At 40.1% G+C, this 20146-nt stretch overlaps 1 protein-coding gene and 1 long non-coding RNA gene across 3 annotated transcripts in view; one reads left to right on the top strand and one right to left on the bottom strand.

Annotated features, from left to right (window-relative positions):
* The window catches only part of grk4 (G protein-coupled receptor kinase 4), a 116236-nt gene that overhangs the window by 27345 nt on the left and 68745 nt on the right, over positions 1-20146 (top strand). For both annotated transcript variants that reach the window (XM_079553402.1, XM_079553403.1), the window contains exon 2: positions 12949-13044. In XM_079553402.1, coding sequence (XP_079409528.1) covers positions 12949-13044 — 96 coding nt within the window. The remainder of the gene's footprint in view (positions 1-12948; positions 13045-20146) is intronic.
* The window catches only part of LOC306960935, a 212997-nt gene that overhangs the window by 173402 nt on the left and 19449 nt on the right, over positions 1-20146 (bottom strand). The window lies entirely within an intron of this gene.

The following is a 20146-nucleotide window of genomic DNA, read 5'->3' as shown; positions in this document are numbered from 1 at the left end:
GTGTAACACTTCACGTAACCATATTTAAATAGGGAAAACGTGGAAGAGCTTGGTAGCTTCTATCTTGACCTGTTTTGGAGCTATAGTGGAGAGAGGGAGAGGCTAAATGCTAACGCCGTCTGCGCTGTGTTTACGTGACTGAAGGCACGGGTGAAGATCAGACAGGTCCTAAAGAACTCGTCAAAGCTAAGCTAGGAACATATCTCCGTATGTAAAAACGGTGGCCTATTCCTTTAAATCTGCATGACGGCACTTCGGACCCGAATTAACACCTTTTTGAGCGACAGTGCAGGATTTTAGAGGCAGTTGTGGTGAACAGGTCTGGGCAGGTCAGGTTAGGACATTGTGGGAATACATAATTTTGACATTTTTTAACTTACTCTGTATAGTCTCATTTAAAACCAGCATTTGTTGGATAAATGTCTGCTTTTACCATATACTAAAGGACAAAACAAATTTTATTCCAATAACAGAAAATTAAAAATCAAGGATGGCTCCTTTAAGCAGGAAAGTCCCTCTGAGATGAGGAATCTCTTAGTTTAGTGGGGTGGGTGTCTGGGGCCAATGTAAGACCTGCAACTCCCTGGCTTATTTCCAATGCAAACCTCGTCTAAGGCTCATAGCCGCTACTGCCGCTGCTGCTGGAAGAGGCATCCACACAATCTCCTGCAAATTAAAGTGCGTTTGGCAGCCAGACACAATATGCTGTTGTAATTTAGCAGGTCTCGCCGCCTGTAAGTGTTGCGGCGTCTTTCTCATGATCTCACGCGCTCCCCGGTGAGTGTGCGTCCCAACGCGAGGACCGTCCCGGGCGGCGCGTGCGTTTCCCCCCCCCGTCTCCTCTCGCGATCCGTGGGCGATGATCTCAGCGCGTATGGTCTCGCCGTGTCCGCTGCGAATGAGCAAAACGGCTGCAGCACCGCTGTTTATGGAGGGCCCCGGTCTCTCTGAGGGGAGAACCAAAGTTAAATAAATAGTCGCTCCATCCTGTCTGCATTAAGGGCCTGCACACATGGCTTTGACGTCAGAGTGACATTAAACAGGGTGGGGCGGCCGGCACCACTGACAGGAGCGTACACACTTCCATGTACTTCCCTTTTAAAAACCCCTTCTCATTATACGGGCCTACACAAACCGTCCAAATTGGGAACATTTCTCATGCTATATGTGTCAGAGAGCTGAGCCTTCATACTGTAGTTTTACAAGCCCCTTTGCAGAACATTTTTCCTCCGCTAGTATGACAGCATGGAGTGTTTGCTTCTAATTCAAGTTATATCGAGCAACTTGCACAGTTAAAAGGATTACAGCCTTTTTGTACAAACTCTGAAAGGAGAGCAATGGTTAGTAAGTTTAAAGGGATTTTTGACATAGGGCCTCATTTCCTAGTTATCCAGAGTGTTGCTGATTTCTGGAGATATTTTTTTTTTGTAATTCATACAGTTCTTATGTTTGAAGAGTTACGTGGCGCTAGGCTAGTGCATTTCTATGGTATCAGCTAGCCTGCATTAAAAACAGTGTGACCCGCTCCACAGAGCACCTGAGGCAAATCACTTATAACACCAGACTAACCATATAAATATCTGTGTCCATAGAGTAATTTGAACCATTTTGCATTTAAAATAACTTATATTTGAGCAGCATCAGCTTCGTGGCTGTATAAGCTACGCGGCGGCGGAGTGATCTGCGAGAAAATAGTCCCGCAAAATGTGATGCAAGGTCAGTTATATTCCAGAAATTACTCTATGGACACAGACATTTATATGGTTAGTCTGGTGTAGGGCTGAAACAACTAATCGATTAATCGACAACTAATCGATTACTAAAATAGTTGTCAACTATTTCAGTAATCGATTAATCATTTTCTAGTAAACACAGACTAAAATAGAGAGAAAAAGACATGACAATTATGTATTTTGGATGAAAACCTACTTTGTTTTTAAAGTGAGGGTCTGTAGTGTTTTGTACATTGTAAATTTCATAAATATCTGTCTTTGTCTCGTCCAATCAGAAAGCAGAATTAGCACAAATCCTACAAATGTTTACTTTAAGTTTACTCCATCAACATGTCCTCAAGCGGCGCCACTTTAGCTTTATGTGGTCCAAAAATTAAAAAAAAATAAAATTTCCATGCACCTTTCACAGCCAATCGATTAATCGTAAAAATAATCGGTAGATTAATCGATTACCGAAATAATCGTTAGTTGCAGCCCTAGTCTGGTGTTATAAGTTTTTTTCTTTTATTTATATAGCGCCTTTCACAGACATGGTCACAAAGCGCTTTACATGAGACAATTGAACATTCACTCCATTCTCAGGTGCCTCAGGTGCACTGTGGAGCGGGTCACACTGTTTTTAAGGCAGGCTAGCTGATACCATAGAAATGCGCTAGCCTTTCATTAGCCTAGCGCCACATATAAGAACTGCATGAATTACAAAAAAAAATATCTCCAGAAATCAGCAACACTCTGGATAACTAGGAAATGAGGCCCTATGTCAAACATCCTGAAATATCCCTTTAATTCCCATGATTTCTAACAAACAAAAGTAACAAACAGCTTTCAATGCCAATACTTCAGCGATGCATTGTCAATCAATCAATGCAGTTTTATCCCTGATGTTTTTCTCCTAAATTGTTTGTCTAATCTTTGACAAATAGCAGCAGAGTGTCGAGCTATTTGTTTGATATTTCAACTAATCCTACGTACACTCCTCTCCCACACTAGGCTCTACACTTCTTCTTGAGTGTCTGGAGCGCTGCGGTGTCTTGGTATAACCGATGAACTGTTTGTGACGTCGTTAATATTACATTTAGACACGACTGCCGTTGGTTTTCCTCTGATCTGGAAGTGGGATCTCGCGTCGGGATCGGCAGCAGTGCCCTGTGCCTGTGCTGTTGTCCTTTTGTCGAGCGTTGTATATTTGGCGCCTGTCTGTGTGTGCCCTGCAGCCCCTGAAACTGGTCCGTCAACATTCCTGTCAACATCGACTGCATGAGACCGGAGTGATCTCAGAAACTGACAAAAAGCGGCGAGGATCTGCTCGTGACGCCGCTCGGCTGTTCTGACTGGAGCCTGAAACTGCGGGGAAATCAAAATCTTACAGGCTTTGGCTCGATCGAAACGACATATCACATTCCTAAAATCTGAAGGAACAATGGTTGAGCATAGATTTGTACCGCAAAGTCTGAGAAGGATGGTTGATCGTAAAGTCTGAGGTTTTCTTTCTCGTCCTACATCCAAACCAAAACTTGCTTTGTTTATAGTAGTATTCTGGATGTTTGTGGAGCTGCATAATTTTGGGTCTTTTCTGAAGCTTTGCAGACTTTAAACATATCCAGGAACATTCACCTTTGAGATAAATATGAACACACGATCCGATACTGGTGTTTGATATCAGAGCCGATACTAGAATAAAACATTGGGTATCAGCTACAAATATCCAATACTGAACCGATACCTGTTTTCACAATTTGTAATAACTAGATCGAAATTTGCTTCCGATACCGATCCTGGGGGTTTGAGTATCTGCTGATATCCAATATTAAAGCAGTTCTAAGTAACTTGTTTACCTTAATAAATCCCTTTCTAGTCCCTCTGGGGGTAGTGCAAGTGTTAATGGAATGATTGGGGGGTCATACATCTCCCCCTGGTGTCTCTGGCCAGAAAACCACAATTGCAGCTTTCCTGCACCGGGTCGGAGTCACCAATACACACTAATGGAATCATGAAGAAGAAGCTAACAGGCTAACGGGCAAAGCTAACTGCGGGCTAGCGCCACTTAAACAGTATTTACAGCCAAGTTTGAGTCGATGTTAATTTTGACAACATCTTTGAATTTAGTTTTAGTCTTAGTCTCAAAATGTAATTAAATTTTAGTCGAGATTTAGTCAAAAAAATAACTTCAATTTTAGTCTGGTTTTAGTCGACTAAATTTAAAATTAATTTAGTCGATTTATATATTTATAATATTCATTTTAATCATATTTAATCTTGTTCCTCTGCTTCATGGAGCTTCTCCGACATGAACAAAGCTCAGAGCTGATCCTTTGGCAGAGAATTTACTTGATCTGAAGCTCTTTCAGACGGTCCATAGAAGTTTGGATGATTTTAATCTCTCCTTTTCATTTTTATAGTCGACTAAAATATCTGGACCTTTTAGTCATAGTTTTAGTCTCATGAAAAACTTTCAATTTAGTTTCAGTCCAATTTTAGTCTGCAAAAATATCACTTCGACTAAAATTAAGACTAAATAATTTAGTCGACAAAATTAACACTGGTTTGAGTGAAGAAATGATCTCCATTGTGTGATTGGATGCACAATATCCCTCTCTCCCTTTGTCTTGAAAACTAAAAAAAACACAACGTGCTACGGCACCTGCAGGGGCGCTTATGGCCTCTAGGGGCATGCGTTACTTAGCTTTGCTTTAACCGATACCAAAAGACTTTAAAGTGGCTGCTGCTCTCAAATATCAGTTATAGGTGATCTATCGATAAACTGTAATGGAATGAAACAAACATTTCTGCACTTTTCTACACTATATATCATCGGGTATATTACCGGCTATTTAGGTTATAACTTATATAGATTGATCTGATCATTACAACTTGTACATAACAAATATGTTCGGTCACTTATTCTTTAACAGCGTTTCAGAAACTATTTGGCCCCTACAACAGTGGACAGTTTTATTTTATTAGGCTACTTTAGGTGATCCCATCATTTTTTCTGTCCCAGCCTTGATTAGTTCCCGCTAGCGTTAGCATGTTGCCACTAGCTTTAGCACAGGGAACTGTTGCTCGCTGTGGCATTTTACGTAGCGATAAAAAATGCTGAGGTTAAAACTAACTCAGCGTTTTAATTCTCCAGATTCTAAGCTTCATAATGAGGTGCAGCTTGTCCATATTCACTGAGATTTAGTCGGTGAAAGCTGTGGTTTTAAAGCAGTACTAAGTAACTCTGTAACACTTTACATTACGGGCCGGTAAGTCCGTGGTACTTACAGTGGTAATTACAGGATAATTACTAGGTTATTATTGTGGTACTAAAAGTCATAATTACTAGTCATTAGGGGTTAGGGAGACACAGAGTTACCCCTGTATCTCTCATTACTAAGAGATACAGGGGTAACTCTTAGTAATGAAGGTCATACTTCTTTGTACTTTGGTACTTTAAATGATACTGTCTAGTAGTTTCAGTGATACATCTATGGTACTTATTGGTAATTCAAGAATACTACAGCAGCAATTTATAAGTAGTAAATTTGGTACTTCTACACACAGGCGTAATTTCTAGGATTGTGCGACTATAAAACAACCTAAAACAGCATTAGGGAAAACAAGAAGTACGACCTTCATTACTTAGAGTTACCACTGTATCTAGAAGTACATACCTTGTAATTCTCACAATAGTATCCTTTAAGTACCACAGTAAGTACCTAGAATTACCACTGTACGTACCACCATAAGTACCACGGTAAGTACCATGGACTTACCGGCCCGTAATGTAAAGTGTTACCAGTAACTCTTGCCCCTAGAGGCCATAAGCGCAACTGCAGGTGTCATAGCAAGTCACAATTTTTTTAAACTTAATTGTCTTGGAGAGCAAATACTATGCTGACAGGAAAGGCGAAGGGAGAGAGGGATATCGTGCATCCAATTATACAATGGAAATATTTTGTTTCACTCAAACTTGGCTGTAAATACCGTTTAAAGTGACGCTAGCCCACAGTTAGCTTTGTCCGTTAGCCTGTTAGCTTCTTCGTAATTCTATTATTGTGTATTGGTGGCTCCAGAGACAGATGAAGATGAAAGACCCCCCAATCATCCCATTAACACTCGTATTACCCCCACAGGGACTATGAAAAGGATTTATTCAGGTAAACACGTTACTTAGTACGGCTTTAAAGCGGTGAGAACCAAAACAGGTGTCTGTTCAGTATCAGATATTTGTTGGCGATACCCGATATCGTAATTTTTCCAGCATCGACTCCGATATCCAATACCAATATCGAATCGGTGCATCCCTAGTAACTTCTTAGCAATGTTATTTTATTGTAATATTTTTTCCTGATCACGCTTTTTATGTATTTATCTTTATTGTGAGTTATAAGACAGTTACAAATATCAGGACGTCTTTGCTTATGGTAATGTCATAGACGTTTAAGATGATGCAACAACACTCCCTGGTCTAAGCTACAGCGGTAAACAGGTTTAAACATGATGAAATGCCTCAGAGACAGGATATTTTGTTGCTTGTAAAAGGATATTCTGTTTCTCAACCAGCCCTCGTGATCTGATAATTGTAACCATTCAAATAGTGATTTGTTGCATTCATTCATTCTCTGATCTGAGTTTTTGTTTGTCGCGTTTGATTTCAGAGGAATACATCATGTCTTTGGCAATAAGTCGGCGTCTTACTCCGCTCCAGCTGTTAATGTTTGAATGACAGAACATTATAAACGCATGAAAAACGTGTTGATGATTTTAAAACTCCGATGTCCTTTTTGGAGACTTTTCCATTCACTCACTGCAGCTTGAAATTTACTTTTTCCCCCCTCAATAGTATTTCTTGGCCGGTGCCTGCAGTGATTCAGAGTTCGATCCAAAGACATCTGGACATGTTTTTCAGTGTTACAAAATACTTCAGAAATGAATGTGGAGCGAATTTGACTAACAAACGCTCAATAACTAAAGAACTACTACCAGCTCTCGTCTCCAGGCGTAAACATGTTTTCCATTAAACGTTATCTAACCATCGAAGAATACTCTTTTACAGTTTTAAGCAAAGTCATGTGTCTGTACTTGCTCACAATTCCACAAATTACAAGTGTTATCTACCTGGAGATGCACCGATCCAGCCTTTTTGCAATAATCGAGTTGGTCCCCTTATCTCCTATATATCCTATATATCTATTAAAGGAACAGGCCACCGTTTTTTCCATCCTGAGATATGTTCTTACCTGAGCTTAGACGAGTTGATGTGTACCTGTGTGGTCTTTATGCGTGTGCTCAGTCACGCAAAAAGACCAAAGATGTTGTTAGCCTCTCCTCCTCTCGTCTATGGAGCAAAGCAGGGGTGAAGATGGAAGCGACCAAGCTCCTCCACGTTTTCCCTATTTAAGGCGAGACACGGCAGGTGAAAGGATTGATTTTTCACATAGTGGTCGAAGTGGAGATTTTTATCTATTTTCCTCCCTTTACATCTTAGTTTTCATGTCAGATATAAAAATGACAAAACTCACCCGCATGATGTTTATTTTATGATGTTTTGTCTGCGAGGTGGGGGCAACCCGGAAGTAGCTGCTGCCCCGCGTAGAAAGGCCGTCTTTCAAGCGGGCATTCATTCATGAATATTGACAGATTTTACATCCACGTGTCCTGCTAAGGGGCCCCGTGATGACGCTTTCACCCAAATATGGTATTTTTCCTCCTATGAGACGCTGGTGCGGAAATGCGGAAGAACGGGCCGAGCATGCGCACTCGCTACAAAACTTCAGGGCTGGTTTTCTCTGAATGAGAGAAGCCGCACTCGGGCAGAGCCTGAGCCCTTATAGAAGCTCCCACAGACTCCAAACTTTCCAGTCTGAGACCTAACAATATTTTGAAGGTTTTTTCAGAGGGATTTTTTAATATATAATTCCTAGCCTGATTTATTCAACTTTGAAACCAAAAAAACAGGCGAAATTTGAGTTTTTACAGATTTTTTCACTGATTTTTTCATTGAAAAACTAAACAAATTATCCGAAATCCCCTCTGAAAAAATCTTAATTACTAATATGTCAATAAAAAAAAAACATACAATTTAATCCGGCTCAATTCATTATTTTGATTTCGTTGCCCAAAATATTGGCAATTTTCGCCATTTTAAAGCTCAAAATGCCTGATTTTGTTGTGAAAACATAAAATGATCATATTTATATCTGTAATGTTCAGCAAAAGTTTCAAATTGATATCTCTACATTTATTTTTTTCCCCTATTCACCTGCAGTGTCTCGCCTTAAATACAGTTACGTGAGTAGTTACACCATCCAAGTGTAGTTACACAAAATTAAACATGTCGATTTTCTAAGCGAATAAAAGGGGAACTATATTGTAAGGCGTAATAACACCTTAGGAACACTTTGACGTCTGCGCAGTAATATCTTCACTCCTATACGTTTAAGTGTGACGTCACGACTTCTGCTTCCGGGTCCTAGCAAACAGCAAATATGCGAGGAAAAAAACATTAAAAACTCTTAAAAACAACCATCAATATTTCTGAAACTCTACAGAGAGTTACTGAACCTACTTATTTATCAGGCCCATTAGCCAAAAATGCTGCACCTACTGCAAAAAAAGTAATATTTACTAAAGTCACTACTTACAGGGTTAGCGTAGCTGCTGCGCCGTTAGCATTTATCTCCGCTAACCCGGAAGTACCGATTTTGGTAAATGTTGTAGTAGGTACAGCATTTTTGGCTAATGGGCCTGATAAATAAGTATGTTCAGTAACTCTCTGTTGAGTTTCAGAAATATTGATGACCCATATATTGTCATGTTTGAAAACAGTTAAGGGGAAAACAATTTCGAGAAAAATCTAAACTTTCTCTAATTATGCAAAAACTCCTTTAACAAATGCCGAATTATGATTATGAATATAGTTTTCTTCTAAATAAAGATACAAAGACATGGAGAGGAGCAAAGTGGTTCAACAGCCCATAAATAAATCATGTTAGCGTCGGGCTAAGGCTAACAGTTAGCTAGCGCTTGCTACAACTGCCGTTTTTTCACTTCTGCTGAACAATCTGCTGTGAGAAAATATCCATATGGGCCCGATTTACACTTGACTTTATTTATGTGATAAATAAGTTGATATTCCACCAGAAAACGGCTAAAAAGAGTAAAAAAATTGTGTTTTTCTAAAGATTCTATTTCCCCCCTCGGCGAAGCCACGCCCCCTTCTATGACGAGATGCCGCCTGTATCTATAGGCTGAGTGAGGACTACATGCTGCTTTACCTTTCTGATGTGCAGTAGGAAGGCCATATGTAAAGTGTGTAGAAATTACCAAAAAATAGTCACTCGCCTTATTTAAAGGGTTAATGCATCAATTGGTCCGAAATTATTCCTATAGCCAGCGCTCGAAATACACACGGCCCTCACACCTCATTTATCATTGTCAAAACTTCACAAACCTCGATAAACATCTCCCCGCAGCCTCTTGTTTCTGAAGCAAAGCCTTGTATAATCAACATGTTGGACTGAAGTGCCTGAAGGACCAAATACCTCAGCTCACCCCTGTAGTGCCGGCTCTGCAGAGTCTATACGGACCGTCCCGCTGCCGTTGGAATGAGCCCTCCAGAGTAATATATTGACCCCTGTGCCCTGGAGAGGGGCGGGTGTGCCCGGAGCCGCTTCACCCCTCGTTTTCAGGTCACGGATGATCGCATAGCACCAATGTACTCCAGTGTGCGGGGAAATCCAGAGAACATTATGTTAACGTATGCGACTATGCGTCATTAAATAAAGTAGCTGAACATTAATATGCTTGTGTTATTACATGCAGTGCAACGCTGGGGGCTGTAGTCGGAACGAGTTTTGTTTAACGTCCTAACCGTACCTTTCTCTCTTTTATAACTGAGCGCATTTTCTCTAGTTTGACTTTACCCGGATCTAAAAGCTTCTTGGAAAACGAGGCGTAAATGAGGATGAAAATGCTAGAAAAGAAGTGTCAAAAGAGCAACAAAAAGGAACAAAACATGCGATGAAAAGGCAACAAAAACACCACCAAGAACACTACAAAAAAGTGATGACAACAAGGGAAGATCTTAGCTTTCAAATAAGGCGTTACACTGGCCTATAGATACAGATACATCTCGTCATAGAAGGGGGCGTGGCCTCACAAAGGGGCACAACACAGTTTTCACACTCTTTTTTTTTTTAACCATTTTCTGGCGAAATATAAAATTATTTATCACATACAAATAAAGTAAAGTCTAAATCGGGCCCATTTGGATGTTTATTCACAGCAGATCGTTCAGTAGAAGCGAAAAAACATCAGTCATAGCAAGTGCCAGCTAGCATTAGCATAAGCACAACGCTAGCATGTAGCATCATGTTAGCATTCTCCGTTTTTTTTATTTGTTTATGGGCTGTTGAACCACTTTGCTCCTCTCTGTCTTTTTATCTTTATTTAGTAGAAAACTATATTCATATTTCAGCATTTGTTAAAGTAGTTTTTGAATAATTAGAAAAAGATAAGATTTTTTCTCAAAATTGTTGACCAAACATGACCATATATGGCCGTGTCCTGAGATGCCGTCTATCTAGAGGCTGGAAGCTCCAGTCAAGAAGCTTTTAGATTTGGGTAAAGCTGAACTGGAGAAAATGTGCTCAGTTAAGATGGGGATTAAGAGGCTAAATTAATTAATTGTACCCTACTGAAAATTATCTTTGTATACCTTCTAGAAAAACCTTTCAGTTCTACTCACCTCTGTCCTCTATATTGCTGAATGGGAACCTCTGCTGCACTATATATATATTTCTTATTTTCATGGTGAATATATGGAGCCCTTTTTAAGCTGACGAGTGCAGCACATGGTCTTTGTTGCTGTCGCCATCCGTCACCACACACACAGTCCTGGTGCAAAAAGGCGAGCAGCGAGACGAGCCAGCTGGCCGACCGTCCGCCAGAGTCTGGGCAACATGGACGTGCACGGCACTGGCACCAGGGCTCGGGTTATCAACCACTACACTCTTAAAGGGGTTTGGTAATTACTTTATTGGCAAGACGGTGAAACGTGGGGCATCGCAGGAGAGGGCGGGGAAAAAAATAAATAATAATAATTAAGAACATATTTTAGCACATATTAAACATGTGCTGGACCATTAACATTTGAGAAAAGACAAGAATATGAAACGCAAATCTCATCCACGACACGTTTGTAGAGGTTTGAACTACATTTATGTAGAGGTTGACTGATATGGGTTTTTATAAGGCCGATATCACAGTCGATATTACTCCAAATGTCTGTAATCCTGTGTATGAAGCTTCTGAACTGTTAAATGTGTCAGTGTTCATTTGTGACAGCAGGGGGCGCTTAATTAGAGGCATATGGCGGATTTCTTAAAAACATTCCTGTCCTGGATTTCTCTGAGTGAAAAAGTGAATGATCCTGTTACAATTATATCAATAATATATCTTTGAATAAGCTACTACTAAACTGTAAAAACACTGAACAAGGATCACTGGACCTTTCTACATAGATATCCTTGGCTACATGACATAGTGATCTTTTTACAGCGTACTAATATGTTAGATCCGTTATTTCATAAACTAAAATACAAACAGCTGTCAGTCCAGCAGTGGCTGATTTTTTTTCCGTGAACCAACATCGTTTCTGTCCCAGCTTTCATTGGTTGACGTTAGCATTAGCATAAATACAGACGGCATCTCGTCATAGAAAGGGGCGTGGCTTCGCCGAGGGGGAAAATAGAATCTTTAGAGAAACACAATTTTTCACTCTTTTTAGCCATTTTCTGGTGGAATATGAACTCATTTATCACATACAAATAAAGTCAAGTGTAAATCAGGCCCGTATGGATATTTTCTCACAGCAGATTTTTCAGTAGAAGTGAAAAAACGGCAGTTGTAGCTAGCGTTAGCTAACGTTGGCATTATTATATTTATGGGCTGTTGAACCACTTTGCTCCTCCCCATGTCTTTGCGTCATTATTAAGTAGAAAACTATATTCATAATTCAGCGTTTGTTCAGTAGTTTTTGAATAATTAGAGAAAATTTAAATTTTTTCAAAATTGTTTTCCCCCTTAACTGTTTTCAAAAATGACCATATATGGGCGATTCCAGAGATGCCGTCTGTATCTATGCCACCGCTAGCATTAGCATGCAGGCATTTTACACAGCAGTTAAATCTAACACAGTGATTGAATGTTCCAGAATATGCTTCAAAAGTACATGCAGCAGGTCCATATATGTTTAAGTGTTACGTCACGACTTCCGCTTCCGGGTCGTAGCAGACCGGCAAATATATGAGAAAAAAACATTACAAGCTCTTAAATAAATCAATATTTCTGAAACTCAACAGAGAGTTACTGAACCTACTTATTTCTCAGACCCACTAGCCAAAAATGCCTAGAGCTAAAAAGTTATATTTACTAAAGTCACTACTTCCGGGGTTAGCGTAGCTGCTGCGCCGTTAGCATTTATCTCTGCTAACCCGGATGTACCGATTTTGGTAAACATTACTTTTATAGCAGTAGGTTCAGCATTTTTGGCTAATGGGCCTGATAAATAAGTATGTTCAGTAACTCTCTGCTGAGTTTCAGAAATATTGATTGTGGTATTGAAGTGTTTTTTGTAGTTTCTCGCACATCTGCGAACCCGGAAGTAGAGCTGTGATGTCACCACTTAACAACCGTATTGACTGAGGTTTAGTTGGTGAAACTTGTCTAACAAGTTCATCCTAAGGCCTAGAAAGTTGTGGGAGAAGTCATTTTAAAGCTCTCACTGGGCTCTTTCCAAAGCGAAGTCTCTCATTTTTGGTTCCAGGGATATCAGCAGCCGATATTGAAAAATACCCAAATATCCGCCCGATATATCTGCCTGTAGTTTTATACAAAACTCTGCAGAAACTGTGCATTTGCTGCCTTGTGATTTGCCAATTTGCAATTTATATTCAATTTGGAATAACGTTGCTGCCCAATCCCTGGACAGTCGAGAGTAGGAAGCGCAAATGGTTTGTTTGATGTGATGGGAGGAAATACTGTGCAAAGGTCATTAGTTAGTGACGTGTATATTACGTCTTACAAGGCCTTGTGAGAAAAAACAAGACTAGATTTATACATTTCCATGCTGCCGTGTCATTCCTGTTTCCCGTATCAACGAGCGAAGAGGTCTTACAGAAAAGCTGTCCAAACATGCCTGATTTTTGATGGTGAACTTGTGTTCCAGGTGGCGGAGGGAAGAGGAATGGCCGGAGTAAGAAGTGGAAGGAGATGCTCAAACTTCCTCACATCAGCCAGTGTGAGGAGCTACGTCGCACTATCGGTAAGAACTCCCCAGCTGTCGGGACGCGTTGGGGTGAGACGGAGAGATAAAGTGCCAATGCCGCTGTCAGGGTGGGACCGACCTCTGTAGGAAGTTCAGATTGGACTTCCTTCCTCTTTTTGCCCGTCCCCACCCGCTGTTACAGGCAGCGGACAGGAAACCGTATGTGTCTGCCTGTCACGGAAGGAGGTGGCCAACTTGTGGAGGGCTCTTTCTTATTTTTCGTCGTAATTTGGAAAATGTTGAATAAACTGTTGCAAAGTATCATTGGCAGAAAATGAATTGGCATTTAATCTAATATATTATAACACTGACAGGCCAAAAAGAGAAGTCACCATCTGGATCAGTGACATGTGGCCTAAGAATGAGGTCAGGACCTGAATGACCACGTTATGCCATCAGTGGATTCTGTTCCCCTTCCCTGATGGGACCGGCATATTCCAAGATAACAGTAACTGCGTCTCCATCACTGGATTTTAAGGCACATTTTAAGGTTTTAGTAGCGACATTTGGCGTTACCGTCCCTCGTCACTTATGCAAAACTTCAAATGCGAGACACTGCATGTGAATAGGGAAGACATTGTATTTTAGAGAGATCAATTTGAAACTTTTGCTGAACATTACTGATATGAATATGAGGAAAAAATGTATTGCATGTTTTCTGCCATTGTATGTTTTCATATAAAAATAAGGCCTTTTGTGCATAAAAATGGCCGAAATCGCATATTTTTCAGCAACGAAATCTAAATAATGGATATTTTTTTGACATATTGGTGAAGATTTTTTCAGATCTTGTTTAGTTTTTTTGATAAGCTCAAATCTTGCCTTGTTTTTTTGGGGGTTCAAAGCTCAATAAATCAATAAATCCCTGTGGAAAAACTCAGAGAGCTACTTATGCTTGTTTTACTGTTCGACTGAGGATTTGGAGAGTTAGTAGTGGAGGCCGACCGATATTTGGGGATTTAACAATATCGGCTATCGGCTGATCTAGCGCCAAAAAAAAAACAGATTGGAAAGTCATGGCTTTAAGGGGAGGTGAGAAACATCGCAATGAAAATTGGTTTGCTTCGAGTTTCACTAAACCTCCGTCATTTTGAAGTGCAGAATCTGGAGAATTCAGCCGCTGAGTTTGTTTTAAAGGAACAGGCCACCGTTTTTACATACTGAGATATGTTCTTACCTGAGTTTAGACAAGTTCATCTGTACCTGTCTGGTCTTCACGTGTGCCTTCAGTCACGTAAACACAGCACAGACGGCGTTAGCATTTAGCCTCCTCTCCTCTATAGCTCCAAACTAGGGCTGAAGCGACTAATCGGTTAATCGACGACTAATCGATTATTGAAATAGTCGACAACTATTTTAGCAATCGATTAATCGTTTTCTGGTTCACACAGACTAAAACGGAGCAAAAATGACATCAAAATGTAGTATTTTTGATGAAATCTTACTTTGTTTATATAGTTAGGGTCTGTGTACATTTTGTTCATTGTAAATTTCATGAATAGAGCCTCCAACAAACATTTCCCTTTAGTTTACTCCCTTTAGTTTACTTTAGTTGCAGCCCTACTCCAAACGAGGTGAAGATAGAAGCTACCAAGCCCTTCCACATTTTCCCTATTTAAATATGGTTACGTGAAGTGTTCCACGAGAGAGGATTTTCTAAGCGGATAAAAAGGGGAACTATATTGTAAGGCGTAATAATACCAAGTGTAGTTCGACATCCGTGCAGTAAAGTAAAGATATTACTGCGTGTTTACGTGACTGAGGACTTGTCTAAGCTAAGGTAAGAACATATCTCAGTATGTAAAATTAAAGTAGTACTAAGAAACTCATGCCCCTAGAGGCCATAAGCGCCACTGCAGGTGTCGTAGCAAGTTGCGGTTTGTTGCTCATTAATTGTCCGTGAGAGTAAATACTACGCTGACAGAAAAGACAAAGGGACAGAGGGATATTGTACATCCAATAACACAATGGAGATCTTTTTTTTTCACTCAAACTTGGCTGTAAATACTGTTTTAAGTGACGCTAGCCCGCAACTAGCTTTGCCTGTTAGCCTGTTAGCTTCTTCTTTGTGATTCTATTAGTGTGTATTGGGGCCACATTTTGAAAGGTGCAAACAGAATTTTTTGCATAAAGTTTGACGAATAAAAAGAACTCGTGACTGCTGGCGGAGCCGACCTTTGGACTGGAGTGGACAGAAGAGAAGAAAAGTAATCCATCAGTTGCAGATATTCTCGCTGCGTTTATGCTAACGGGGCACTCCAACGTTAAGTTAACCGACTAAAAACGATCCCAGAGACGCCGATGATCCTGATTTTCATTAGAAAACACACTAACATAGTTTTTTTTTTGTCCAGCAATAAAAGTGCTGTGAGACTTCAGAGTAGTTAACCTCTTAAAGCAGTACTAAGTAACGTGCTTACCTTAATAAATCCTTTTCCGTCGTCCCTGTGGGGGTAATACAAGTGTTTATGGGATGAGTGGGGGGTCTTTCATCGCCCCCTGGTGTTTCTGGCCAGAAAACCATGCTTGCAATTTCGCTGCCACCGGACCGGAGCCACCAATACACACTAATAGAATCACGAAGAAGAAGCTAACAGGCTAGCGGACAAAGCTAACTGTGGACTAGTGTCACTTTAAACAGTATTTACAGCCAAGTTTGAGTGAAAAAAAATATTTCCATTGTATAATTGGATGTACAATATCCATTTCTCCCTTTGTCTTTCCTGTCAGCGTAGTATTTACTCTCCAAGACAATAAGTTAAAAAATCGCAACTTGCTATGACACCTGCAGTTGCGCTTATGGCCTCTAGGGGCAAGAGTTACTTAGTACTGCTTTAACCGAGCGCATTTTCCCCAATTAAGCTTCTCGACTTTTCGCTTTTTAGTCTGATTTTCGTTGTTTTTTAAATTGTTTTTATTGCTTCTTTGTTGCTTTTTTTGTGGCTCTTATTTTGCTTTTTCATCCTTGTTTTCATTGATGATTTGACACTTTTTAGATTTGGGGAACTGAGGAAAATGTGCTCGGTTCAGGCGTGGGTTCAGAGGTTAAGTCACCACCGCCCTATTTTTCACAAAAACTCTCTGATGGAAACGCGTGTAAATTGGCTTTTGTTATGCACGTTTATCATGCGTATTTTAGACAGATGTGCATTTTCTCTCATGGAAACGCAACAAGTGCCAGGATTCCTCGGGCTCAGACCCCACTTTGAATTCTTGGTATGAGCTGGAGAAAGCTTTGCTCGGGACTCTCCCATCATCGACACAAAACTGAATGCAGCACCGGACGGACATAAATCTTGTGACAATGCAGAAGCGTCTCGAAACGATTCCACAGTGAAGATGTGTGCGGAAAATATAAATGACAACTGATTTAGATGTTGGTGGAGTCAATTCACTGCAAAAAGTGAAATTCAGAAGTCTCACGGTCACAGTCTGTAAATGGATTTTGTTTAGACCTCTCAGTATTCTCCTTCACTCATGGGCTGGGTGTATAAGCCTGTTCAGACAGCTCTTGAATCACAGTGGTCTCCCCTGCTCCCTCTCACTCCTGGCAGGAGTTTCTTCTTGTGTCCTGGTCCCTCAGCAGCTCTGCTTTTGTGAATGCCACAGCGGTGTGTGTGTGTGGATGGTTATGTGTGTAGCAGTGCGTCACAGCTATCTCTGCCAGAGATTGCAGCGCTCCCCTCCCCCACACACTCCCTTCACTATCCATATCTCTGCCTCCCGCTTCACTTCGGAGCAACAGCCAGAGAAAAGACTGAGGTTTTTACAGCGAGAGGAAGGAGCTGTGATAATCAGAAGAAAGTGGGAGAGAATGGCCTTACAGAGTCAGCTGATGTGACGGCTTCTCTCGTCTCAACCTGTTCTTTATAAACATTGTGTTTATCTATTCCTTTCCATGTCATCTTTAAATCCATGGACTTAGTATATAGGCTCCTGAAATGAGCTATATGTTCAGGCAGGTTTGTGAATGTAAGCATGCAGCAGCTGTTGTGTGTTACATACGTCACTATGACATAGAGGGGATTGCATAATTTCCCTATCACACTGAGCGCTGGATCAAAATAATCCCCAGAGCGTCCTGAAACAGGCACGGCTGTGTGTGCCCACACACACACAGCGACACTGGGATACAGTAAAGCTGATAGCTCTGTCTTTGTTGTGTCTTGATAATGTCAAGCATTTGACCTTAGCCTTGACAAGTGAGCTATACTTCTAAGAAGTCAAGATTACATGATGCGTGCAGCAGCCAAAGTGTCTGAGGGTCAGACTCCTCGCTGCCCGCTGGGCTGCAGACCTCAAACGATGTGGCCCCGTTTTTGAGGCACTTTTGATGGAACAACAAAACAGTTCTTCATAGCACAGCTTTATTATTGCTAACTTCAATTTGCTTTGCTTACTACGACTTTTAGATTTCTGCCTTTTCTACTTAATATGCTGTACATGCTTTTGCTGTTATTAATGAAACTCCTATTAGTCTGTTGGAAGATGTTTACTGTTAAACACTTTGTGTCTGGTTCCCAAAATAGGCAAGTGCTAAACTGACTAACTAACTAAACTGACTCTAAAATTAACCCTTCACCCTCTGTATAACCCGAGGACAACACCACTAATCTGTGTGTTTTTATTGCGTTATTCCCTTACTGCTTAGGCCATGTGCTCCTTCAACCTTATTGTATTGTGCGATATATACGTTTTCTTTTGGCTTTGATGTCTTCCTGTTTTTTCTGAGCATGTTTAATAGACGCGTAGAACTGTTTATAACTTTTTATGACACAAATTGGGGTCTGTCACCTCACAAACTCGAACACAATTTCACTACAAGCTTTGGGCTGGACTAAGGAAACTTAGAATCAAGAAACATTCATTTAATTTTTCTTCTGACAACATATCTCTGTGCCATAGTGGTATCTGGAGTTTTGACTTTAACACATGTTACCTTTTAGCTGTGGTATTTTAAAGTAAATGTACTTTGCAAACAGTGCCCTGCTCCATCATACAGAGTAAGACGAGTTCATTCATAGAGGATCGAGTTTCCTCCGTCTATCCATCCATTTTCTTCCTCTTTATCCAGGTCTGGGTCCAGGTCCAGCCTGAGACGCCCAGACTTCCCTTTACATGCAACAAAACCCCAAAATGATTATGCAAACAATCCAGGACCCCCACTGTTAAAACTATAGTTTGCATGTGAACAATGTCTTCCTCAAATGCATATATGTTAGAAGAAGCAGGAAAATATAAAGGTTTGAGCAAGTTCTATACAAGAGCAAGGTGTAAAGTGTGATGAACTCGTGACAGCAGGTGATGCATGGTAGTTACAAATATATACTTTTGTGTTTTCTAACAATAAATGAACAGTTTGGATCTGCTTGAAAGCATTGGAGGAGGTAATTGGAGAACAGCCAGTGATAAGCGTGAATTATGGGAAGTCATGTCCTTTTATGTGCTTTCACTCGGACACATTTGCCTTGTACAATGTCCAAATTACAGATTGAAGGAGCAAACTGGCTTCAGATACACTGTTATAGAGACGTCCCGTGCAGTGTTTGTGGACAAGGAGATTCCCAAGCTCAAAAAGAAAGAAGAAAGTCAATGTTTGAACTATATTGAACATAGTTGGGCTTAAAGTGCATAAGACACACTAGACACATTTTTTGCTCAAACATTGTGACCATTTTGGTGATATATTGTTAAATTGGACACCGACAGGAAGTGACATAGATGGCGGCAAACAATTTTAAACTGTTGCCGTGCCGACCATCTCATGTTAATGGGAAATGAATGAGTGAAATGCTGCGTTCATGTGGTCCTTGTTTGCACAAAAGAGCTTCCCGACTTCCGCACCTGACAAGTGATTTGTTCTTTTATCGTTTAATGTGATTGATTTAGTTAAAGATGCAAGTTTGCCATTTTGTGCTCACTGCTGCCACCTCAGGCCATACGTGTAACTGCAGCTTCTATATTAAGCTCGTGCATGACGGCACTTCTGACCCGAATTAACAGCTTTTCAAGTGACAGTGCAGGATTTTAGAGGCAGTTGTGGTGAATATGTCTGGGCTCATTCTACACCTTAAGACATTGTTGAAACATGTAGGGGGAGGAAAATACTTAATTTTAACAGTTTTAACCCCTTAACTCCCACCTGAACCAATTATTTTTTCTCCAGTTTGGCTTTACCCCAGTCCAAAAGCTTCTGTAAAAAAGCTGCGAAAATAGCAACAAAACTGAGACGAAAACAATGATGGAAATGTGACAAAAAAGCGAGAAAACGTTGACAAAAAAGTGACGAAAAATTGATGAAAAAGTGGCAAAAATGTCACAAGAAGTTGACAAAAAATGGTCGGAAAAAAACGACAAAAAATTGACAAAACAAATAACAAATGTGACAAAATGTGATTTAAAAAAATAACAAAAATGTGATAAAAATTTGACAAAAAAATGACAAAAATGTGACAAAAAATTACAAAAAATTGATAAAAAATGTGACGAAAAAATGACACATTTGATTTAAAAATGACAGAAATGTGACAAAATGACAAAAAAAATTGACAAAATGTGACAAAAAAAATTACAAAAAATTGATAAAAATTTGAAAAAAAAAAGACAGAAATGTGACAAAAAATGACGAAAAAATGACAAAAAAATGACTAAAATGTGACAAAAAATGACAAAAAAATGACGAAAAAGTAAAAAGAAAACATTGAATACCCAAAAAAAAATGATGAAAAAAAATCTGATGACGTGAGGAAAAAGATCCTTTCGGTTCAGGCGGGAGTTAAGAGGTTAAACTCTGTATAGTCGCTTTAATATTTCTGCTTCACTGAAATAGAATGATGATTATCACGTAAAACGGATGTTACCCTTCTAAATAAGTCATATTTTTAAAGCATAAAAAACACTCTTATGCACAATAATAAAGGATCTTAAACTGAAGATGCAATCATTAAAAATGTATTTCCACGAAGGAATGCAGTAAAAGTATGTGCAGAACGGAGCGAGTTGTGTAAGTTTGAATGGAAGCACAGTGCTTTTGCTGAGCAGGGCTAATCGCGTAATAAACGGTGCAACCGGGAGGGCTGTTGTGCAGATTTGATTTAGC

This window comes from Gobius niger (genome assembly GCF_951799975.1).
Source record: "Gobius niger genome assembly, chromosome: 3".
Lineage (NCBI taxonomy): Eukaryota > Metazoa > Chordata > Actinopteri > Gobiiformes > Gobiidae > Gobius > Gobius niger.
The sequence above is the reverse complement of the archived record's forward strand: the minus strand, read 5'-3'. Positions and strand labels throughout refer to the sequence as shown.